The sequence below is a fragment of the Convolutriloba macropyga genome, chromosome 3 (assembly GCF_964194025.1).
Source record: "Convolutriloba macropyga chromosome 3, txConMacr16.3, whole genome shotgun sequence".
Taxonomy (NCBI): Eukaryota; Metazoa; Xenacoelomorpha; order Acoela; family Convolutidae; genus Convolutriloba; species Convolutriloba macropyga.
In genome coordinates this window covers 7,350,673-7,377,086 of record NC_134470.1, presented here as the reverse complement: position 1 = coordinate 7,377,086, position 26,414 = coordinate 7,350,673, and the positions used below count along the sequence as shown (strand labels likewise).

At 36.1% G+C, this 26,414-nt stretch overlaps 1 protein-coding gene across 1 annotated transcript; it reads left to right on the top strand.

Annotated features, from left to right (window-relative positions):
* Positions 1–7,991: 7,991 nt before the first annotated feature.
* Positions 7,992–26,414, top strand: LOC142336127 (uncharacterized). The gene is made up of 3 exons (XM_075384677.1): positions 7,992–8,586; positions 11,332–11,500; positions 25,930–26,414. The coding sequence occupies exons 1-3, from the start codon at positions 8,434–8,436 to the stop codon at positions 26,412–26,414; spliced, it is 807 nt and encodes a 268-aa protein (XP_075240792.1). The 5' UTR covers positions 7,992–8,433.

Here is a 26,414-nt window from a genome sequence, read left to right as displayed (position 1 = left end):
AAATATATATAAAGATATACTAATTTCAAATCTTTAATAAGTTTCAAGTGACCTCAATTTTACGTAATCTTCGGGGCTTGAAACTTCTTAAATCTGAATTTGATATTGTCGATTTTGTAAATTTTTCTGCAACTTTGTTATATGATCCTAAAATTTGTCCAATTAGAAATATTTTTTCCTAATAATAGTAATATATCCAGATGTTCCGACTGTAGATAAAATTTTAGTTGAAACGGCATCAAAATGCTTCTGTGTTTCAATTGGTATGACGGCTTGAAGCCAGTGATTTTTGGAGCCTTCTTTGATCTCTGTATTTTTGCCCTGGTTCGAATTCCAGGTGTTCCTCATTAGGCGGGTGCTTGTTTAGTTTCCTCAGATAGTCACTTAAGCAAATTACATGCATTGTAAGATTTTTCCGATCGCTTACTTTCTTTGGTTTCCAAACATGTTTTCTCTTTTTGGATTCGAATTCAAAATTCCCTCAAAAACGGAATTCAGGAAGTAATAGTGAACTGATTTTTGCTCTTTTTTTTCTAAAATATTTATAATCTTTTGCTTTAACCAATTTCTAAACGTCATTTATTGACCAATTAGTCATGTAGTTACGTTTTTGGTACTTTTCACGGTGTGGATTTTAGCATGTGCACTAATATGTCTTTGTTCTCTCAGATTTCTCCTTAACTAAATTTTTGACATTTTTTTCAAAAGAATCGGTTGATATTGTTTCGATATCTGATTACAGTCTGGTTTCTTCACTGCATTTTAATTATTCTGCATCGAACTAAAACAACAACAAGCAAAATTTAGTGAAAACTTGAGGCATAATCGCTGTCTGCTTTCATGTTGAAGACACAATCGTGTTAACTGAGTAAAAAAACAATTGCTTCAGTTTACAATAATTCTGTGAGGCAAGGGTTTATGATTAATTTCATTTGCTGGAAAATTTTCAACGGGCAGAGTATGAACTTATTGTTTGTATCTACTGTTATTTTTGAAGTTTTTTTGATTCCTTATTAATTTATCAAGATAAAGCTCAAAATCTTTTAGTTTTAATTATCATACGTTCTCAGCAAAGTTCAACGTTCTAATTTGGTCGCTCGTTTCTGCATAGAAAAAATGGCTCAAAAAACTGAGAAAAACATCATTGCAAGCCTCATTCTTCAAAATCATTTTGAGAATACTTCAATTTTAGTCCCAAATTTTTCCCTGATCTACAAATATTAAATTTTCCCCAGATTATTATGGCATCCTTTAACCAAATGGTGGAAGCAATTACCGACCCAGCAACCAAAGAAGCAATGCAAAAGATGTACGAAAAGCTCAACAAACCAACAAACCGCGAAAGAGGTTAGAGATGTTTTTGATATTTGTGACTACCATGATGAACGTTTCCGCAACCAAGAACGATACACAAGTAAAGATTGCGTTATTCTGCAAAACCCCCCATTTGACGTTCGAGACAAAGCGGAATTGTGTCAAAATATCTTTGATTTTTTCAAAGATCAACTTAAAGTTAAGGATATAGTTGATAAAAGTTTGAAAGCGTATCATATCTTGCCAAACCGTAGAGAATTGTCTGGAGGTTTAATGCCCATAGTTATTGTCAAGTTTGTATATTTCAAAGACAAGGACGAAGTGTTCAAAAACCAACGAAAACTTCGTGACCTCAAAAATCCGAGAAAAAAAGAAAAACACATATATCATTGAACGATTGCCTCCTGTTGAGCATGATATAAAGGCGGAAGCTGATAAGCGAAATTATAAAGTGTCTACCAAAAACTGCATGATATCTGTACTTTGTCACAGAAATGGCAAAGACGTATTTGTTCCCGTAAAATCGAAAGAAAGTCTTGACAATCTGAGGAACCCAGTTGTGCGCAAGCAATTTGCTACCGGATCTAATGTGGGGCAAAAAGAGATCGCGATACTGAGAAGTCGGTTTTAACGCCAGACCAGAAAAAGACAAATTAAAAGTCCGTAGAAAGAAACTCAACCAAACGGACAAGATTGTTTGAAATTTGTTCGCTGTATTACGTAAAACTAAAAGCAAATTACACGTTGATGGTTTTTATTTTTTGTCGTGTTAATCTTCAGGTTTTCAAGGGGTGGTAGGGTGTTCATTTTGTTCGTCTTGAAGTACTTCCTTTAAATTGTTTTTAGCCAGCATTTGCGGATTACGAACATTTTTTCATTTTTTCATTTTTGCCTTTTTTAATAAATTCAGATTGCGAAGAAATTTTTTTTTCGTAATTAAAAAAGTGGCCACTTGTTTCGTTGGCAGTCAGGTGTCTGTGATTTCCGCGGACACTATTATAAGATTTTCACGTTTAAAAAGATTGGTTGTGATATTCGCGACTACGAAATTATGTATGAAAACAACAAAGAATCTGTGATTTTCTCGAATTCTTAGTAGATTTTATATTTAAGTAGTTTTGATTTCCGCGACTGCTTAGTCATAAGTTTCAGTAACCTAGTAACTGTGATTTTTGAGGACTCTTACTAGGTATAAAATTAAAAGTAGTTGTGATTTTCGCGACTGCTTAGCCATAAGAAACTAAGTATCTGTAATCCTCGCTGACATTTTTAGATTCTGTACATAATTATAACATTTACAATAACTTCCAAATTAGCATATCGTGGAAACCGCGCGATAACTCCAAAATAGCGGGGAAAATGAAAACGTGGTGAAAAGAAAAATTCAGGAAATTGCAAAATTTTATGAGCTGCTTTTCTCATTGCGTGTGTTCTTAATACCAGATGAATGAGCTTGCAATGCAATCAGTATGCTAATGCGATTACTTCTGCAGAATATTCGATCGATTACTAACAATTTTTCTGAACTTGAAGCTTTCCTAGCCAAGATATCAGAACCCGAAGTAATAGCACTTACTGAAACTTTGCTTTCAAAAAGTCCCCCTCATGATTATTTTTCTTTAAAAAACTATCAAAATTTGGTATCGCTAACAAGGAGAAAACAGATGGGGGTGTTGCCTTTTACGTTAGGGAAAATCTTGCCTAAAAAGTTTTTGCAAAGCTTGGGCCGAATTTCTTACAATTTTATTGCATCCGGTTGCATTTTCAACAGTTGTGTACGAACCGTCATCTACAAAATGTGATTTTCTGTCAAACCAGCTGACAGAATACATACTCAACTTAAACATACCCTTGGGTCAGAAACACTTGGTTTTAGGCTTCAATAGAGACTTGCTTCGTAGCAGTAGTGCATCCGAAAGGCTTAAAGGCGCGATAAGACTCTTTGAGTTAGAAAGTATGAACTTGGAATCAATAACCAGAACATGTAGAGGTGGAGGCACATCAATAGACCTTTGCTTTGCTAATCATGTCATGACGTGACGGTGTCCATTGTAGAAACTGCTATAACAGATCATTTCACTGTACTTTGTGATACAGAGATTGAGATGTGCAACATTGACGATTACGAAAGCTGCAGCTATAGGTGTGTGAATAAACTAAAAAAAGAACAAACACTGTTAAATATGAATTTTGTTTTAAAACATGAATTTGTAAAGAAGGCTAAAATTCTTACGTATGGAACAAGTGAGGTAGCTTTCACAAAGTTTTTTGAGATTCTTGCTCAAGTTTTGAACAAATATGTTCCGAAGGAAACAAAAAGTCTACTAAGAGACCGAAAAAATGTTGGGTGGATAATAAGTTTAAAAAAGAATGTCAGGGCAAGAAAAAGTTATATGAAGAATACATTCACTGTAAAACAAAAGAAAATTGGTTAAAGTTCAAGCAGCAGCGAAACAAAACCAAAGCATTTATAAGGCAGTCTAAAAGGAAGTATTTTGATGTATATCTCTCCTGCAAGGAAGAAGAAGGGAGTAAAAACTTTTACAAAACAATGAAAAGTCTGACAGCCTCAGCTGCAAGTCTCAATGAGAATGACCTTATCCCAAAATTTGCAGTGCCCAATACTTTCTTCAGCGCGATAGGATCTGACTTAAACAGTAAGTTTGACTCTAGTCCAAATTTCTCCCATAATGACAAAGTACCAGCAACTATGTTACTTCTCGGCACAAATGAAAAGGAAATAGAGTCTATTATAGATAAATTATCAAACAAAATCTCTGAAGATCAGTATGGAATCAGCAACAAATTCTTTAAAAGAGTAAAATGCACCATAGTACCCCTTTTGACTGACTTAAAAAACCGATAAATTGCAGACGGATATTACCGAAACTGTTTGAAAACAGCCAAAGTTGTTCCTATACACAAGTCCGGAGACAAGACAGACCTGTTTCCTTACTACCTACTATAGGCAAAAGTTTTGAAAATATTCTTAAGTCAAGAATAGTAGACTTTCTGGACAAAAACAGCGTCTTCACAGATAAACAGTTTGGCTTTCGTAATAAAAGAAGTACAGTGGACGCGCGCAATTGTGATAGAAAGCTTGAGGTCAGACAAAATCACTAGTACAAAAACCTGTTGCGCGTTTTTGGATCTAAAAAAGGCCTTTGATACCGTAGATCACGACCTGTTGAAAAAGTGTGAACTTTATGGTCTTAGAGGTAATGTTCTGGAATTAATTACTTCGTACCTTACTGACCGAAAGCAGTTTGTGCCACATAACAACCTAAGGTCTAGAGTTTTAGCAATAAACTGGGGGGTTCCACAAGGCTCTTTTTAGGACTCCTTTTTTGTTCCTTTTGTATATAAATGACATGCCGAAAGTCTGCCATACCTTAAGGTCACTCTTTTTGCTGACGACACCTGTTTGCATTGTAGTTGCAATAACAAAAACATTGATTGTGTACAACAAGAACTAACCAAAATTGAGAAGTGGCTTGGTAAATATAAACTAACGTTAAATCAACAAAAAACGTACTTGTTGACCCAAAGCTCTCCATTGCTAACTAAAAGGGTCAACTTTTCTTTTAACGGTGTGAGTATTGCCTACGCACAAGGTGTCAGGTATTTGGGATTACATATTGGTATGAACCTAACTTTTAAAGAACTTGTTAAGTTCGTTCAAAAAAATTTTCGGCAACAATCAACCGCTACAATTTCTCAGACAGTTCGTAAGTCAAAAACGAATGCTGCTTTTATACAAGATCTACATAGAACCTGTTTTTCAATATGGAGTTCTGATTTACTGCTCTGCTAATAAAACAGATCTCTTGACGCTTGAAAAAATACAAATATTGGTGGGGAGAATACTCTTTGGTGCTAAAAAGTTTTACTCAATTAACAACATAAGACAAAAGCATCGTTTACTATCGATACCTGTGACAACGAGCAACTCATAAACGTTTTTTGGTAAGACTTCGCTCTTTTGGTGTTTTTTTGTTTCTGTATTAAAATCAAAGATGAAATTTTTTTCAGTTCAGTATTTAACTTTTGATTTGGTTCGGGGGATGGGTGTTGGAGGTAAGGAAAATCGTACAACCCATAAAGAAACAATTTGCTCTTAGGCACGACTTGACAGGCTTAATGCCTTCTTGGTGTCCTTTCAGATACATTTAGATCCAAAAAATGTATTGACATTATCTGAGAACAATTTATTATTATTATCATCATCAAAAGTTTCGCGTCCATTTTCGTTTTTTTTTGTTTTATCATAAAGAATTTCGTCAGTTAACCCCCAGGTCCGATGACCATTACTGTCAGTTACTTTCTAAATAAAATCACAAAATTGAAGTTTTCAGTGATTTCAAAATTCAAAATCAAGTCAAGATGAACTGAGTGAGTAAGACAGCCAAAGGCACGAAAATTTTACTTCTTTATTTATATTGGACTACAGTATTCACGTCTAATAACTAAGATAAGCTCAAAGGGCGCAAATAACTAACCCTTTTTTCCTTTTTTTCTCCCTTTTTTGAATCAAAAATCAGTAAAATCTCAGAGCTTGAATAGAAGAATTTGTTACCAACACAATCAGATTTTGAAATTTAAGTTAAATCTCAGGTTGTTTTGTCTTTCAAAGTGTTATGGGAACGCGCTGAACGATTTCTTGTCATCTACTAAAATCATCAGAATTTAAAAATAGTCGAGAATTTTTAAGTTCAATGTTTTGTTGTGATTCAATTCCTGCCCATCAAGTACTTGCCTGGAACAAGCAATCATAGGATCTCAGCGCTGAATCAGAACAATATTCATCATGTTTTTACGCTTGCCATTGTTATGTTCAGGTGGCAATTTACTATTTGCAGCCTGAGCTCATTAGCAATTATGAGTCATTGTTATGAAGTCCTTATGTTTATAATGTTATCATGCTCTGCTGTGCTTATGAGCATGGCATATTATAGTATGTGTAACATCTGAGCGCTTTTAAGGGGGGGGGGCGCTCAGGTACCGCGATATTGGACAAAACGATTAAAACTGGGTGCGGCCATTTTATTTAACGTCATGCTCAATAATTTGCGACAATCGAAATTTTCATTCTCACTATGTACATCATGTCATTGTTTGATCATTATGTTCAGAACCAACACAGACTGAAATCTTTAATGCTTATTTAAACAACGGAATCGGAATACTATGATATTTTTCGGAACAGACTAAAACTGGTGTTTTCTTTTGAAAATCTCTGATTCAGTTCTGGGTAAAATGAGAAAGTAATGTATCAGTTCTGATTTGTACTGACATCAAAGTGCGGGTTCACTTTGCTCAAGTCGTGTTAAAATAGAAACATTGTTTCATGAGAATTTTTAATACAGACCCCAACGAAACATTTTTATCAGCAAGATACTTGTGCTTCAAGTAGATATTTTAATCTCTCAGCTCTATCTCTCTCGTTTTTGAAATACGGCAGTTCAATATTATCAGAACAGTAACAGTGACATTTTTAATTTCTGCGTAAGAAACGTCTTCCATAGCTGGGTAATTCAAAAACATTCAAGTTGAGTTTAGTTCATCCTAATTGAGTTTTTCTGCCCTTAATTTTTTTTGCAACAGGACTTGTTCTTTAAATTTCATTTGCGACAAAATATATAAAATATTATGGTTTTAAATACTGAGTATCTATACTAGCAGCGCTAACGTTTACAACAGTCCTTTTCGTTCCTGAATTATGCGAGGGCATTTGTGTTTAGCCTGCTTTTAGTGACATTTTGAAATCTGCTTAAGTGAAACCCGTTGAAACTGTTAACAAATTGTGTTTCTAATTTGGTTAAATCCTTACCAGGACAGAATGTACGCATAACCATTTCCTGTTATTATAATGGTGTTTATGACTTTTTAAAACTAGCTGAAAATCAAAGACGTAAAAAATAACAAAAACAGCCTCCCCAGGGACTCAGAACTCACAGCGACATCTTAAAATAATTACATCGCTTCAAAACTAATTATACACCGCTTAAGCAAAAATTCTACTGAAACGGACAAAATTTATTCTTCAATTTCGTTTTCAGTTTTTTGAGCTCAAATTTCAATTTGATTTGATTACACTAACCGGTCAAACATATCTGCTTTCAGATAGATCTGTTCCGATTTGAGAACGGTATTTGAGAAAATCGGCTAATTTCTGAAGTTTATAATTTCAAGTTAAAATAGAACAGTCGTATTTTTGTTCTTTTCCATATTACCTAATTAACGCACATTGGCACAAATAAATGTTTTTTTTTTTAGTTTTTTCTTAGTGTCAAATAATAATTCGTCATTTTTATGTTATATTTTCTGCGAATGAAAACCCAAAACGGCTGACATTTATCCAAAATAAAAATTTTATTTCACGTTCAATTTGAACAAAATTGAAGAAATGGATTGAAAGTTTCTTCAAAGAACAAATTGCAATTGAAGTTTGTGTTTGATTTGTTCATTCTTTTCCTTTTTAGATGTTTTTCTTTCAATAAAATTTCAAGGCAATTTAATAGCTCAATGAAATAAATTTCGATAGCTTTGATCAGTATGTCGTTTTTGTGATTGCGTTATAATGTAACTTATACAAAAGCGGAAATTTGTAAAACTTATTGTTCTTTTTACATTTTGTATATTTTACATTTTGTATATTTTACATATTTTACATTTTACATTTCGGTTTCTAAAGTAAAGATTTCAATCTATCGTAATTTCGGCCATCACAGGTTACATTTTGGTTGAAAATTTTATTCTTCAGCAATTTAATCTTAAACAGCTTCACCTATAGAAAAATTTCAAAAATTAAACGTTTTCAAACTTTTCAAACCCGTTATCCAACGTTTATTACATATGCTAGCCCATGACATATTTAAACTTCGCTTTACAAAATTAAATTAAAAAATTGATTTTAAGTCAAGAATCAGTTTTAACTGATAAATTTAAACCCCACAGTTTTATAGAACTTACCGGTTAAAAAACTCTGGAATCATTATTATGGCCAAGTTTGGAACGAAACCGTCGCAGCTTGAGGTGTGTTCTGTCTAAACCTACGTGATTCCGAACATACTTGGACCTCAGCCTGGGGTGCCACTTTTAGTGAAAGAAGAAGAAATAATGGTTTTTGAGGTACACGACGCCTATTTGATCTGCACAGTTTTAACTGCAGTCATAAGTGGGGTGCAGAGTGTTCGTGGGTTCTTCTCAATTATGGCAAAAATGGAAAACCGAACAGCTAAAGATTTCGACGTATATTACATACCATTACAGGTGCGTATTGAAAGCAGGTTCGTAGGACCAAATAATTACGAGAATAACAAGAAAACGACCCAGCAAAACATATTATGACAATCCTTAGCTGGAATATTGTAAGATAAAACTCTATAACTATAATTTTTGTTAATTTCTCGATCAAAAATATGCTGCTTCCCAAAGGCATAACCCGACTAGGAGTATAAGCCTTTCGATGTCTTTTCAAGTGTGTGTGTGTAAAATACTTCTATCAACTAATTTTTTTAAACATACTTATGAGAACAATTTATTATTATTATTATTATTATTATTATTATTATTATTATTATTATTATTATTATTATTATTATTATTATTATTATTATTATTATTATTATTATTATTATTCTTATTATTATTATTATTATTATTATTATTATTATTATTATTATTATTATTATTATTATTATTAAAAAAATTATTTAGCTGGATGCAAAAAAGGGGTGTATTCGAACACTTACCCTGGGCTTGATTTGAGTTTGGTAAATGTTGCGACCATGGTCTCGCTTCATCATAATACATCCTGTTTGAGCAAAGCTGAACTGAGATGAGAACAAACTTATTTCAATTTCCAAGACTGCGCTCGCAGATAAAATCAGTACCCCTGTATAAATTGTACCCAAAAAAATAAGAAATGATAGTTTTTGATCGGTATTTTTAGGGAAAAACTGTCAAAGCACTTATGTTTTTTTTGTTCGTCTTGAACGGTTTTGGTTGTTTTTTCGACATAGGAAGTGCTCGTTTTTAAGCGGCATATTAAGGAGAGGACCATTTTTGATCGTTTTTATATAGTAGGAAATCGCCGTTTCTGAGCGTTATTTTTAGGGCAAGACCATTTTTGACAGTTGTTTTTTTAGGCAATGACAGTTAGTTTATCGTTTTTTAAACGTAAGAAATGGGAGTTTTTCACCGTTTTTTAAAAGAGATAACATTTTTCAAACGTTATTTTTTTTAGAAAATGACCGTTTTTAACCGTTATTTTATAAAGAGATGGGAGGGAGTGAAGTGAGGGGAATCCAACTTTAACTTTAAGGGCCCCACTTCACATCATAAATTTATGTCTCCAACACAGTTTCGTTGAATTGTATACTTAGAGTCTACTAAACTAAAAGGCTCTCAGAGCACGTAGTGCCCATTTTTCAGAAAAAAAAGTCAAATTGTTTGGACGCAAAATTAGTCAAGCGAAAAATCGCATAAAACAAAAAGACCACAGGGCTTATATAAATGCTACAAACTTTGTCTAATATCAATTTAAAAAAATCAGTTAAAAAAGGGTTAAACTTGATTAGTGCACCTTAACTAGCGTTACATAATCCCCAGTGAAAAATTTGTACGCCAATTTCGCGTTTGTTGATGTCAAAAATAAAAACTGTCAAAAACGTTCAAAAACGGTATTTTCCTAAACGAACTATCAGAAACGAATATCTCTTAAAAACGGTCAAAAGCAATCATTTCCTTGATTTACCGATCAAAAATGGTCATTTCCCACACAAATTTGAACGTTTTTAATCGGTCTGAACAACAGGGGTACTGAACCATAGTATTCCAATTCGGTATTTTTACTCTGACCAGTACTGAACCATAGTATTTCAATTCTATAATTTCTTTCTGACCAATACTGAACCACATCATTCAATTCTGTAATTTTTCTTTGACCAGTACTGCACCACAGTTTTTCAGGTGTTCATTTGTACTCTAACCATTACTATGATTATGTCATATTTTAGACTTCTCATGATATAATCTGTACAAAAAATGAAACTTCTCTGATTTTAATCTGGACGATTGTTAATTTTTAGTACAAAAATAGACTTGTCATCAAAAGGTACATTCAGAAAATGAGCTGCATTAAGGATGTTTATCTGCCCGGAACAGCCTACGACTCAAAACAACTTCAAAACAGGCTAACTTTGATCGAAACGCGCTCTGATATACTATTAGCTTTAGTGGTAATCAACTGTGTTGAATTGTTTTGGTTATTTACTGGTTTTTGGCTGCCAAAACCCTCGATTTTGCTATTTTCCCGCGTTATCATGTTTTTGCACCGTCCAAAGTTTCAATTTTCCTATCGCAAAATTTCAAAAATCTTTATGATCATTATATGAACAGAAAAAGTAATCGAAAACGAGTGTGCATGCCAAATTAATGAAGAAATTCATGACTCAGTTCATTTGAAAGTTTTCCAAGCTGATTCTACATGTCGTTTTTTTTGCGAAGATGTTTAGAAAAGCAAAGCAAAAATTTTATTAGGCAGCAGTGATTCATTTTTTCACCAAATTTCACCGCAGTTATCGAAATTCTTCATAGATTTTACCACAAATGTGACTAACTTCATTTTTTGTTACAAATGCGGCGTATTAGACTTTTTTTACCGCATTCATCGCAATCACCGAATTTCGGGGCGGTCTTCGGCTGTCCACTGTTTTTTATACTCCCAATTATAATTTTTGTATTGGTGTTTAATAGGTTACTATGTAAAAAAAAAATAGCACGCGCGCCTGACGGGCGCACTTGCCGTTCTGGCTTTGCATGCGAGCCTATTTCTGGCATTTAATTCTTGGCATTTTAACCCTTATGTGTTTTTCATTTAACAGCTAGGTTCTACTAAAGATGTCGACATATTCTAACTTGTCCACGCTATTTGCGGTATATCTTACATAATATTGCCAAAATTCCTCTGCCCGAGTTGTAAAAAAAACTGAACCAGCTTTTTTTCTGGCGCAGATAGCTCACGTGATGTCAAGTGTGACTACAGTTTACAAGACAGTGATTGTGAAGAGTAGTGACAACTCTGCTCTTGTGCCAGACTGTGACCAGAGTATCTTCATTTTCAACATATCTGTCATTGGGGGGTGCTTCCTCCAAATATCAATCAACTGGCTAGAGGTCGCTTGTAAGTGTAACAAATTTTCCGTATAAATACTAAACTACGATCTCCCTTGATGATGATGCGCATAAGACCGTCCTGGGGTGATTTGGTAGAAATTTGAACTGTAAGATCCATGGACAAAAGTTTTCCATAAGGCCATTGTAAGAATCGCGGAGATCAGTTGCGACAAAACTAAACAAATTGCGCTCAAGTTTCGGTTCTTCAGCAAATGATCACAAACAACTCGAAAAACGAACCGTTCGGGAGGGACGGTGTGATGCCAACGAAAAAATACTATCATCAGAAGGTCAGACAAGAATTTGGCTTGATCCGAAAATGTGCACGTCTTTTGCAAATTGCGTCAAATTCGACGAAACAGGCAGCCCGAAGACGACGCGCAACTATAATCGACAATTGAATCATAACAAAATTGCGCTATCAAAATTAGACAAAAGTATAATACATGTTCAAATTCTTGTCCGCTAATATTTTAGTCCTTGCATTAGTCCAACACACTCTTAGACATTCAATGAAAATAGTAACTAGGGATATTGCGTTATTTCACAGACAATCTGATGAAAATCTTCATTATGTTTACTTTAAGTATGGAAAAGAATCTTTGAAAGCTCCGGAAAACGGCAACACAGATCACATAATTAAATTGATTTAAGATCAATTTAGCTCCTTTATCGAAGAAGCAGACATTTTGTCACAAGCTTCACATTTATAGTTGTTGATGTTGATTGTGTTAACTTTCAACTCATGTTAGTTCGCAGAACTGAAATAATAAAAAACTGGAAAATAAATTGCTTTGATGAACTGGCTCCCCTACTAAAATTAGCGGATTTGTGATTCATTGCAGCGAGGCTATGAGGCAGAATTAGCGAGACTATGCAAAGATTGAAAGCGATTTGTGGACTCTTTGCGTTTTTACAAATTCGTTATGCGCAAAGTTAAAGTTCAATACTTATTCTTCTTCGGTCGAAGTGTCTTGATTTTTTTTGCTTCTGGCTAAACTTAAAAGTTTTTCTGAAGTTCTCATGATTTTGGAAAAGGTATAAAACCGATTTAAAGGATTATGTTATTTACCCAATTAGTGAGATAATTATCGCAAAAACAGATACACTTGCTTTTAACTACTTTTTGTTGATTTCAAATAGGTTGCGATGTTGAGGCTCCACTTCACGCTAAATCAAAAAAATTGAAGATCAAATCAAACAGTGAGAAACAATTGTTCTTTATATTAACTCAGAAAATTCGAATCTGAGGAAAAAACTGTTGTGTTATTTCTCGAAGATCATATATCCATTGCAGCCCAATTCTTTTTCGCTAACTACTTGCATGACAGTGATTTGCGCTGCCAAGTTTGTGCAAGTTTGAATCATTACCTAAAGAGTTTTTCAACATCGAAGTTTTGCACATGTTTTTTGATTGGTTATAAGATAGAAAAGAAAGTCCCACCAACGCGGTTTACCAAGCGCTTTTTATTTTAACATCAGATAGTAGGTTTGCTAAACCTCCATAACCCTGCGAAAATTTATCACACTCTGTAATTAAGGAAATGTTATTGAAAAACCTTTAATTTGAGAGTAAATTGTTATTTGAAATTTTGAATTTTTGCTATATTGAAGCGAATCAATTTAATATAGAGCAAACCTGAACGAATAATCATATGAATTAATTCAGCGTTAAGTAATGCAATGCCAACCTACAATAATGCGGATAATACACTTCACAGAAGTTAAAAGCAAAAACACAATGTCCGGTTAAATTCGAAACCGCTGAAACGATCTGGGTGGTAATAAGTTTCCCTTGTATTTGATGGGAGAACAGCCAGTTAATTTCGATTGCCGACCCCGACAGTGACTTAAAACTGCTGTCCAATCAGATGAGGAGAGTGCCTATGGCTCCCACCAGAAGAATAATAAACCAATTCAAGCGAATATAAGAGAGCAATTCAATAAAGAAATTGAAGTACAAACCCCGCTCGAAGGAGTTAAGTAAAGCAAAAGCGAACAGCATCCACACAATTCAACATAAACAGCATAGAAAATCTTCAATCAACAGCTAACAAATGCGACAACAACTTTCTAGATTTACTGGACGAATTTAAAGCTAAACAAAGACTTGGCTGCAAAATTATTGAAGATTCAGATGGACCCAACAAACTAAAGGTCCTCTACCAACAGACTGTTTATCTTCAATGGGAAGAGGTACCTAAACAATTGCAGTCTCGAAACAATCTTGTTCCCTACCAAGCATTTTTAGTCCAAGAAAATCTAAAAAAGCAAGAAAGTGCAAAGTAAATTTGGACAATCATTGGCTTGCATTTATTAGCAACGGATCGCAACCAGCAATGAATGTAGAGCTAAGCAACACAACTTGAGCAGTGAAGGACAGCGAGAGTACCAAACACTATCCAACAAAGAGTCCAACTGCTCAAACATTACTAAATAGAGCAACTTTAATCGGCCATAAGATAAGGAGACTGTTTCGAAAACATCTTCAGCAAAACAACGGCGCAATGAACGGATCAAAAAATTCGACATCGAAATTGAAACCAAGATGCGACAACAACAAGTACGATTCCAACGGAGAAAGCTAGAGCTGGAAATGCAAATGAGTGAACTCGAAACCAAGCATCATCTACTGGAGGAAGATCTTGAGCTAGAGCGCAAAGTGAAGAGAAAAGCAATAGAGAATGATGATGTTCATTCCCAATCAACTTGTGCTCGAGACAAATCACGCTTCAACTGAACCACAAAGAAGAGAGATATCTTAGATTATACATCTAGAATTGACAACCGTTTAGCATTAGATCGATCAACTTCTCACAATATCACAGATCAAGCGACCGTTCATCAAGTGTTAAAGACCGAGACGTTTCCCCAGAGCTCGTCTACGACACATTATTGTTAAGCGGGTAGCAGTAAACGATCAAAGCTGAAGTTTAACAGCTCTTGCGGAAACCCTCTCGAACAGCTGGAGCGGTCTAGTATGTTCGTTGCTACACTGCTTCAACGTCAAATACCAGACACAGAGAAGATAAGCCATCTGAAGACTCTACTGACAGGCAAGGCAAAGTTAGCAGTCTGTGGAATGGGCTATTCTGGAAAGTTTTATGGTTGCATGGAACATTCCGGAGAGCAAACTTGGGAGACCTCATGTGATCATTGATGCACAGCTGGAGAGTCTTCGCCAAAATCAAAAGGTTCGATCAGTTTCTCAGTTACTGTTTCAAACTTTGTGCACGTGCTCAAAGAGCACAAACAGATTGTTGATCTGCAGTTGACACTGTATATGGCGTTAGATAAACTATCTCAAGTTCTCAAAAAGAAGTAGTGGTTCTATGTTGATGATAAAGAAAAAGACTGACCTGATCTGATTATGTTTGAAAGTTGTCTAACTAGAATAGCTAAAGTGCACAAATGGTTTTCAGCTTTCAGGGGAGAGCAAGCGGAAGAAGACTGAAGAAGCACAATTAGAGACAAACGGTTCTCGAAAGCATCGAACTTCAGTGCTAGCTCGGAGGTGAAAAAATAAAGCAAACGCACAGTGATCTTTGTCGTCTAGTTAATGGCACTCATTAAACTCGGAAATGCCCTTGATTCAGGAATATGGTTGTGAATGATTGGTACCCATTAGTGAGGAAGCAAAGTTTATGTTACGGATATCTAGGCAAAAGACATACAATCAAAGACTGTAATGTAAATGAATGCTGTAGCTCTGAAAGCATCAAGAAGCACAGCCGACTGCTAAACTCAGAAAACCAAGTGGACAATAACAATCACTTTTTCAACGTAAGCGCAGCAACAATCAATCAGAGAGGAATTGCAAACCCAAGGCCTCCATGTTACGCTCAATCTAGCGTGCATACATGGAACAATAAATCGGAAGACAAAAAAATTACCTCTCAAAAAAAGGTCTACATTCAAAGGTGCACTCACTCGAAGCGTTTGCATGCCTTTTAATCTCATTTGGAAACACAAACTACAATTACAACAAGCTGAAGCAAAGCTTCAATCACTTGAGTGTTCCAATCAATAAAATCTCCAATTTGCAGCAAATTGGCATCATCCTTGGTCAAGATGCTCACGGGCTAGAACCTCCATTGGTCTACAAGACAGGAATGCTGAGAATATCCGAACATGGTGGGACATAAAAACCTTTGCTTCCAAAATCAACGTCGTCAGTTAGTTGGAAACGAAACTGCAGGCACAAAAGATGCTCGAGTGCACGACAAAGTTTAGAGGCGAGCGAAAAGATGTAGGAATGATATGGAGTAAACCAGAGCCAAACGTACCGAACAACAACAGCTCAGCATGGGGTCAGCTTTACTCTCTGGAGCAAAGATTCCAACGGGACTCAAATCTGAAAGATTTGTTTCAACAGTCAGTAGATATAGGTGTAGGGCTTCATAAAGATATTGGACGAGTCCGTATTGAAAGTCACCTTCCGGAAAGAGTGGTATTTGTCACACCATCCAGCACTAAATTCGAACACGCCGGACAAAGTAAGTTTTTGCAATGCTGCATTAAAGAACAAAGAAGTATGCCTAAACGATAAGCTACTAGCAGGACTTGTTCTTCTACACGGGTCCATTGGAACGATTTTCAGATTTTGTGAAGGACCAATAGCCCTAACAGCTGACATGGAATCAAGGTTCCCGAACAGGAAATAAGTTGCTTGAGGTTTCTAATGCGCCCAAAAACTAACGAAGCTGTTCAGCTTTACGATTATCAGCGTCATGTTTTTGGAGCTGAGAGTTCTCCAAATTCTGCAAACTATGCAAAAAAGCGAGCAAGACTAGACCGTGAGGAGGAGTATCCAATTGTATCAAAGGCAATACAAAACAATTTCTTCATGGACGATTTAATCAAATCAGCCGAAAACCCTGACGTAGCAGTTGAATTCTTCAACCAACTACAATATCTTCCCTCACAAAAGGCATTTGAACGCTCAAGATAGTGGGCATACACGGAACGAAGGATTTGAAAACAGAAAAGTTTCCTCTCAAATTAAGTGGCCTACATTCAAATGTGCACCCAATCGAAGCTTTTGCACGCCCCTCAATCTCATACTATTACAACCAGCTGAAGCAAAGCTTCAATCACTTGAGTGTTCTATTCAATAAAATCTTCAAATTGATGCAAGTTGTCATCATCCTTGGTCAAGATGCCTATCAGTTACAACGTCCATTGAAGTCTAAGATAGGAACACAAAAGGAGTCTTTCGTCGATCTAAAAAGAGCTAGGATTGGTATTCAATGGACACTTGATAGACAAAAAAGTGGAAAAATTTGTTATTTCGCCTTCACAGAAGATGTGAAAGTGGCTGAGGATATCCAAAACTGGTGGGACATAGAAACCTATGCTTCCAAAATCATTGTTCATTGTTCATTGTTGTTAGTCATTCAAAGACGAAGCTTTAGGCACAAAAGATGCTGGAGAGAAGAACAAAGTGTACATGCGAGCAGTAGGAAGTGGGATTGTTGGGAAGTAAACCAGAGCCAAGCCTATCGAATACTCGAGTCTGCTTTACTCACTGGAGCAAAGATTCCAGACGGATCCAAACCTGAAAGATTTGTATCAACGGTCCATATATCAGCGAAAATGGTCAGCACAAACATCTCTCGAAAACCGAACAACTCATGAGGGACGGTGTGATGCCGACAAAAAAACAATTATCAGAATGTCAGACAAGAGTTTGGCTTGATCCAAAAATGTTCACGTCTTTTGCAAATTGCGTAAAACTCGACGAAACAGGCAGCCCGAAAACGACGCGCAACTAATAATCGAGAATTGAATCATAACAAAATTGCGCAATCAAAATTAGACAAAAGTAAAATACATTTTCAAATTCTTGTCTTTTAATATTTTAGTTCTTGCATTAGTCCAACACATACTCTTAGGCATTAACTGAAAATAGTAACTAGGGATATTGTGTTATTTCACAGACATTCTGATGAAAATCTTCATTATGTTTACATTAAGTATGGAAAAGAATCCATGAAAGCTCCGGAAAACGGCAACACAGATCACATAACTAAAATGATTTAAGATCGATTTAGCTTCTTTATCGAAGAAGCAGACATTTTGTCACAAGCTTCACATTATTAGTTGTGGATGTTGATTGTGTTCACTTTCAGCTCATGGTAGTTTGCAGAACTGAAATAATAAAAAACTGGAAAATAAGTTGCTTTGACGAAATGGCTCCCCTACTAAAATTAGCGGATTTGTGGTTCGGTGCAGCGAAGCTGTGAGGCAGAAATAGCGAGACTACAAAAAGACAGAAATCCTTTTGAGGACTTTTGAGCGTTCTTGCAAGTTCGTTATGCGCAAATTTTAAGTTCAATAGTTTTTTTCCGGTTGAAATGTCTAGATTTTTTTGCTTTTGGCTAAATTTAAAAGCTTTTCTGATGTGCTCATGATTTTGGAAAAGGTATAAAACAGATTTAATGGATTATGTTATTTATCCGATTATCAAGATATTTATCACAACAACAAATACATTTGCATTTAACTGCTTTTTCTGGATTTCAAATAGGTAGCGATGTTGATGCTACACTTCACTTTAAACAACAATAAATTGAAGGTTAAGTCAAAGTAGTTGAGTTAGAATTGCACGTCAAGCTAAATTTAATGCTGCACTCTATCGCAGCTATGTTGAGTCGTTCACTTTTCCCATCATTTATATTTAATGACTATTAATATTACATAAGTATCATACATGAAGTGAAACTCAGACTCGAACTTTCTCAACAACATCAAAACAATATTACAACGTAACAATATTTCATCAGAATCTTTGCGATTGACTAGCAAATCAATCTGTTATTGATACAGATTTTTCGACAAAATTTCTACAGGTTTAACAAACATCCCATGACATAAAATTTACAATACAAATGTGACGTTATGGAAAACTGTTCAGATTTTGCCGACGTCCTTATGTACAACCAATCAGAGATGCAATTTGACATGTAAATCCACGTGACTAGCAGAATAAAAGGAGCTTAAAAAACTAACAAAAATCATTTGAAATTCTTATAAAACTGATTTACAGTGGGCATTGGAGCACATTGTTGAGTGTAAATTAGTTGTTATCGTGTCTTGTTTTTGTGGATCATCATAGTGGTTGTACAGTTTAAACTAAAATTGACTTAAGGAAAAGAGAATTAACTTTGATATTCTCAAAATTTCTTGTCTGAGGAACAAACTTCCTAAGTAATAGAAAGTATGCGCAAAGCGCATAGTTAGTTGCTCTTACTGGTTTGAACGAGGCCTTAGAATAGTCTTGATATTGCTGGTTATTTGAAGCCAATTGAGAAACAAAAGTTCTTCATTACATTAGCTCAGAAGTTACGAATCTGTGGAAAAAACTGTTTTGTTTTTTCTCGAAGATCATTTAGCCAATACAGTTCATTTCTTTTTCGCTGACTACTTGTATGACAGTGATGTGCATTGCCAAGTTTGCAAAAGTTTGAATCATTACCAAAGAGTAATTTGGAATTGCAGTTTTTGCCCATGTTTTAAGATTGGGTATAAGATAGAAAAGTTTGCCCTACCAACGCGGTTTACCAAGCATTGTTTAATTTTACATCAGATAGTAGGTTTACTTAAACTTCATAAGCCTGCTAAATTTTATCTCATTTTGTGATAAAGTAATTATGATTGAAAAACCTTTAATTCGAGTGATTGCGAGTGATTGGTTATTTTAAATTTTGATTTTTTGCTAGATTGAAGCGAATCAATTTGTTATAGAGCAAACCTGAACGAATAATTATATGAACTAATTCAGCGTTAAGTAATGCAATGGCAACCTACATTAACATGGATAAAACGCTTCACAAAAGTTAACTGCAAAAACAAATAATCCGGTTAAATTTCAAACCGCTGAAGCGAACTGAAGCGGAGTTTAGTGTCCCTTGTCTTTGATGGGAGAGCAGCCAGTAATTTTCGTCCGCCGACCCGGACAGTGATTCGAAACTGCTGTCCCATCAGATGAGGAGAGTGCCGATGGTTCCCACTAAAGAAAAGTAAAAGAATTAACAGCAAAAGGCCAATGAGGTGAATAGAAGAGAAAGTAATTCATTACAGAAGTTGAAGTACGAACCCTCATTTTAAGGCAATAAGCAAAGCAAACGCGAACAGCATCCAGACAGTTCAACTATAATCAGCAGAGAAAAGCTTCAATCAACAACTCACAAATGCGACAAAGACATTCTAAATTTAATGGAAGATTTTAACGCTAAAGGGAGACGTGGCTATAAAAATATTGAAGATTCAGAGGGACCCAACAAACTAAAAGTCCTCTATCAACAGACTGTTCATCTGCAAGAGTAAGAAGTACCAAAGCAACTGCATTGTCGAAACAATCTGTTTCCCTACCAAACAAATTTTGTCGAACATCTTATTAAAGCAAGGAAGTGCAAAGCAAGTTTGGAAAACCATTGGCTTGCATTTATGAGCAAAGGCAATAATATCTCAACCAGAAAAGAATATAGAGCTAAGCAACGCAAATTAAGCAGTGAACGACAGCGAGAATAACAACCACCAACCAACGAAGAGTTCAGCAGCTCAAACAGTATAAAATAGAGCAATAGTAATCGACTCTAAGTTAAGGAGACTGCTTCGAAAACATCTTCAGCAAAAAAACGGCGCAAAGAACGGATTAAAAAATTCGATATCGAAAATGAAACCAAGATGCGACTGCAACAAGTACGAATCGGACGGAGAAAGCTAGAGCTGGAAATTCAAATTAACGAACTGGAAACTAAGCCTCATCTACTGGAGGAAGATCGTGAGCTATAGAGCAAAGTTCAGTGCTAGATCAAAGATGAATGAAACGAAACAAACGTAAAGTGATCATTGTCGACGGCACTCATAAAACTTGGAAGTTGATGGCACTCATAAAATTTGGAAATGTCCTTGATTCAGGAATATGGATGTGAATGATCGGTACGCAGCAGTGAGAAAGCAACGTTTATGTTACGGATATATAGCCAAAGGACATACAGCAAGGATTGTGATGTAAATGCGTGCGGTTGCAAAAACAACTGCTAAACTAACGAACACTAAAAATAGACAAGTGGCAATAACTTTGTCAACGTAAGCGCAGCAAAAAATGATCAGAGTAACAAGGTTAAGAGCTTTGTTCAGATAGTTTTTGTCTCAATATAGACTGGTGGCGACCGGAGCACATATGAACTCCTCGGTTGTGGATCGACGGAATCAATAATTGATCAAAAATTTCACTAGAGATTACAAACCCAAGGCCCCCATGTTACGCTCAATATAGCGGGCGTACATGGTACGGAAGCTCGAAAGACAAAACTGATTCGTCTCAAAATAGGTATATGTTCAAAGGTTTACTCAATCGAAGCGTTTGCACGCCCTTTAACTTCATTGGGAAACACAAACTACAATTACAATAAGCTGAAGCAAAGTTTCAATCACTTGAGTGTTCTAACCAATAAAAGCTCCAATTTGAAGCCCATTGGCATCATTCATGTTCAAGATGCTTACGAGCTAGAACTTCCAATGGACTGCAAGATAGGAACACTATAGGAACTTTTTGTCGTTCTAAAAAGAGCTTGGATGTGTATTCAATGGACACATGATAGGCAAAAAAGAGGAAAAATTTGTCATTTAGCATTCACAGAAGATGTGAATGTGGCTGAGGATATCCAAAACTGGCGGGACATAGAAACCTATGCTTCCAAAATCATTAATGTCAGTCATTCAAATACGGAGCCTTAGGCACAAAAGATGCTGGAGAGTACCGAAAAGTTTACAGGCGAGCGGAATGAAGTGGGAGCGATTTGCAGTAAACCAGTGCCAAACCTACCGAACGACTACAGCTCAGCATTGGGTCAGCTTTCCTCACTTGAGCAAAGATTCTTATGGGACGCAAACTTGAAAAGTTTGTATCAGCAGTCAAAAGAAACAGATGTAGAAAAGGGCTTCGCAAAGATATTGGACGAGTCTGTATTGAACGGCACCATCCAGTACTAAACCCAAACGAGCCTGCAAAGTAAGAAGTGTTTACAATGCTGCATCAAAGTATAAAGAAGTTGGCCTAACTGATGGGCTACTAGCAGGACCTGATCTATTACACGGTTTGATTAGAACGATATTCAGATTTCGTGAAGGACCAATAGACTTCTCAGCTGACATTGAATCGATGTTCCCGAAAAGGAAAGAAGTCGCTCGAGGTCTCTAATGCGCGCAAAAGCTAACGAGCCTGTTCAAATATACAAAAATCAGCGTCATGTCTCTGAAGCTGAGTTTTCCAATTTCTGCAAACTATGACCTTAAGCGAGTGGGACTACACAGCGAGAATGACTGTCCAATTGCAACAAAGGCAATACAAAAGAAATTCATCAGGGACGATTTCATCAAATAAGTAGAAAGCCCTGAAGAATCAGTTGAAGTCTTCAATCAACTACAGCCTCTTCACTCACACCAATGAGTTGAACTGAAGAAGTGGTTAAGTAACAACTATGCAGTTACGAAAGCAATCCCAGAAGACGTGAATTCAATCAGCAGCACAAAGCATGTCAATATTGACCCCAATACAGAGGGTTCTTCAGTGCAAGGACTGCAATGGACCGAGCGATAAAACAGACGCATCCGAAGACACAATGAGTGCAGTGACCAATCTACGTTCGCAACCAAAATAATGATCAGCCTTAATAATATTTGTCTTTGGCAATTGCAGAGTGACACCGATAAGACATCTTTTAATGTCACAACTGGTATTACAACGAAAGTCATGGCAGTGATTTTGAAGGAACAGAGGGAGGGTCAAGGAACATGAAATGAGGATAAATAGTTGCAGTTTTTGCTCAGACTCAACTGCGGTATTGCAGTTGATACACAGCCTCCATCGTAAACAACAATTGTTTATGGCCAATCGAGTAGCTGACATATCGGATACAACTGAGGTTTCACAGCGGAAATATACCTTTATAGGTCTTCATGGTTCAGGCTGAAGAACAAAACTCTTATACAGTTAGAACCATTTTATCACACAAGTGAATAGAGTGACATACGCACAGTGAGCATTGAGCCAATACAAACCAACAACACTTGTAGTCTGCGTTGAAGAAATAGAAAAGGCGATAGCAATCATCTTCAAGTCACTAAAGTGAGAACAATTTGGCGAAGAGATGAAATCTCTGAAAGCCGAAAAGGAAATTGCAAAATACAGCAAAATCCTACATTTTTCTCCCTTCCTTGCTAAAGAGGGGCTATTCGACCAAAGCCCGAATAGGCAAAAGTCAATTGGACTTCAAAGCACAGCATCAATTTTTTTTTTGCTTTGGGAACATCATGTGATTCAATAATTCGTGCAAAACGAAAACGAAGACAATCAGCGCGAAGGCACTGAGCTTGTAAGAAACATGGTTCAGCAGAAGATGCAGATTCTAGCCAAAAAATACCCTGAGATGAATCAAGAACAAGTGTGTTAACTGCAGAAAAGACAGAGCACAAACGATAGCACCAGTAATTGCCTATCTACCCGCAAAACCGCTAGATGCTTCCACAGCCTTGGCAAATGCTGGAGTGGATTAGTTTGGCCCATTCACTGTAAAGATTGCGATGAAATGAAAAGCGCTCTTGTTGTCTGATGACATATCTAACTATGAGAGCTGTGCATATAGAAAAAGGAACCCAAGTTGGACACAGATAGCTGTCTCAATGCAATTATGCGGTTTAATGCGCGAATAAAAATTTGAGTACAAACAATAGCGACAACGGGACAAACATTATTGCAGCTAAATGAGAATTTGCAGAGTACGTTGCGGCATGAACTAATGAAGGGATCGAAGAACGACTAATTCAACGAAGAATCAGGTGGAAGTTCAACCCACCAGCAGAACCTCATTTTGGAGGAGTAAGGCAATGGTCGTCGAGAAGTTGCAAAAAAGCAATGTATTATGCACTGTTGGGGAACAAATTTTCTTTCAACAACGATTTGTACTGCAGAGAAGACATTGAATGCAAGGCCGTTAACTCCAGGCACTTCAGACGTTAGTGACTTAGGGGCATTGACCCCCAACCAGTTCTTGCTTGTGGAAAACTCTTTAGACAAACTCAAGCTTAAGCGTATCTCATTTGGTACAGATTTCGAAAGTTTTTGCCAGGGTTAACTAACCGGTAGAATTGGCGATCTACAGGGAAAGCAACTTCTAACGGTTTTTACCTCGTATTGTTGATCGAAGACAGCAAGAAGTGAGGATATTATAGTTTGAGCCAAGCTACGGAGACCATCGATGGATCTGACGGTGTGACTCGGTCAACGATAATTTGAACAAACAACGGAGTTTGCAAGAGACCAGTAGTGAAGCTCGCTCCTGTACTACCTGGAAAAGATGTTTTTGAGATGAAAAACAGGGCCAGCAAAGTTGAATCTACGCTTCACGATAAAGAAGAAAATTGGAGGTCAGATCAAGAGGTGAAGTAAGAATAGCATGACAAGAGAAATTTAATGCTACGTTCTATCGCAGCTATATTGATTTGTTCACTTTTGTCATCGTTTATATTTAGTAACTGTAATTGGTAAGCAATTGTCATACAAGAAGTGAAACTCAACTTGAACTGTCTCAACATAAGCAAAACAATAATACGACTTAACAATATTGGATCAGATTCCTTACAATTGAATTGCAAATCAACCTGTTATTGATACAGATTAATCGACAAAAATTCTACATGGTTAACAAACATCCCATGACATCAAATTTCCACTGCAAAAGTGAAGTTATTGATGAAAAACTTTCTGATCAGATTTTGTTGATATCTTTATCTACAACCAATCAGAGCTGCAATTTGGCATGTAAACCCACGCAACTAGCATCATAAAAGGATCTTGAAAAACTATCAAAAATCAGTTAAAATTCGTTAAATTTGGCTTATTAAACTGACACACAAAGCGTTTTGAAGCACAATTCTGGAGCATTAACTTAAATTTTATCGTGTCTTGTTTGAGTAGATCATCTTAATAATTGTAAATTTTAAACTAAATTTGCCATGTTGAAAAGAGGACTAACTTTGATAATCTCAACACTTTCTTTCTGAGGAACAAAGTTTCTAAGTAAGAGAAACTTTGTGCAAAGCACATTGTCATTTGCTCTTACGCTTTAACGAGGCTTAGCATAGTCTTGATATTGTTGGTCCTTGAAGCCAATTGAGAAACAAAAATTCTTCATTACATGGCTCAGAATATACAAATCTGGGGAAAAAAGTTTTTTCTTTTCTTCTCGAAGATCATTTAGCCAATACAGTTCATTTTTTCGCTGACTACTTGTATGACAGTGATGTGCATTGCCAAGTTTGCACAAGTTTGAATCATTACCAAAGAGTTATTCGGCGTTGCACTTTTTGCCCATGATTTAAGATTGGGTAAAAGATAGAAAAATTAGCCCTACCAACGCGGTTTACCAAGCATTGTTTAATTCTCTATATCAGTTCTCTATTTTAGCTCAGAATATATTAACTCAGAACAAAAGTCGTTCTCTATATTACCTCAGAATATTCAAATCTGAGGAAAAACCTGATGATTTATTTCTCAAAGATCTTTTTGCCAAAACCGTACATTTCTTTTTCGCTGATTTTTTGTATGACAATGTTGTTTACTGCCAAGTTTGCGCAAGTTTGAAATTTCACTTAGGGAGTTATTCGACATTGAAGTTTCTGCCCATGTAATAAGATTTGGTATAAGATTGAAAAGTTAGCCCCACCAACGCGGTTTACCAAGCATTATTTCTACATAAGATGGTAGGCTTACCTAAAGTTCATAACCCCGCAAAACTTTTATCTCACTAGCGTTTTTGGTTAAGGAGATATCATTGAAAAACCTTTAATTTTAGAAAAAAATGTTTATTTGAAATTTTGGCCTTTTGCTATTTTGAAGCGAAGCAATCTGTTATTCAGCAAAGCTGAACCGATAGTTATTTGGACTAACTGAGCAACAAGTAATGCAATGGTAATCTACAGTATATCAGTTAACACAGTTCACCAAAGCTAACTGCAAAAAGACATTATCCGGACAGATTTGAAACCACTGAAACGAACTGGACGGTGTAAAGTTTTCCTTGTCTTTGATATGAGAGAAGCCGTTACATACGATTAAATCGAATATCATACATTATGCCATATTTATTGTATTTTATCAAGCATAATAAATCACTCAAACGAAATCTAGAACAGTGCATTTGCTTTTGTCTCAAGAGACGTTCCCATGTATTAAAAAAGTTTTTGGTGTTCAAAGTTAACTTCGATAGCAGAAAAGGTTACTGGAAAAGGGTTGTTTCGAAACGGGATGTTAGCAAAACGAACGTTGAATCTTCGGGCCTGAAAACTGGTCAAAGCTACTGAAACGTATCTGGTTCTGAAACAATCACTCCTTTGCATTAATTCTAATCTTTTGTTATCTTTTTTTTTCAGGGAACAGCAAACAGGTGGTTACTAACATAAAACACAAAAAGGTGCTGCTGGTTTTCCTGCTGATCAGTTTCGTGGAACTGGTCGTCTCAATCATGATCAATTTGGAATCCCGTCACGAGAAAAACCCTCAATGCAATTTCATGTTGATGCAAAGAGCGAATGCCTACTTAGTTGTCAAGGAGTTCGTTTTGCTTCTACTGGGCGCGGCCATCTTTCTTTTCAGTTCTTTGAGGGCGCCATGGAAACTGTGGCACATGAACAAACATAGGGTGTACCTCATGGTAACACCGGGCGTGGTGGACCTCAGGATTCATTTTCGAAATCTTATGCGGGAATGTATTATTGGATTTGTTGTATGTTTAGCGTTTACAGCGAGAATTCACATATTCACGTATTATGACGGAAAATATGAGCAGAATTATGAAAACAGCGTGTTGACGACTTTCATCGTGCAGTATGTTGCAGTTTCTTGTTATAGAGTGTAG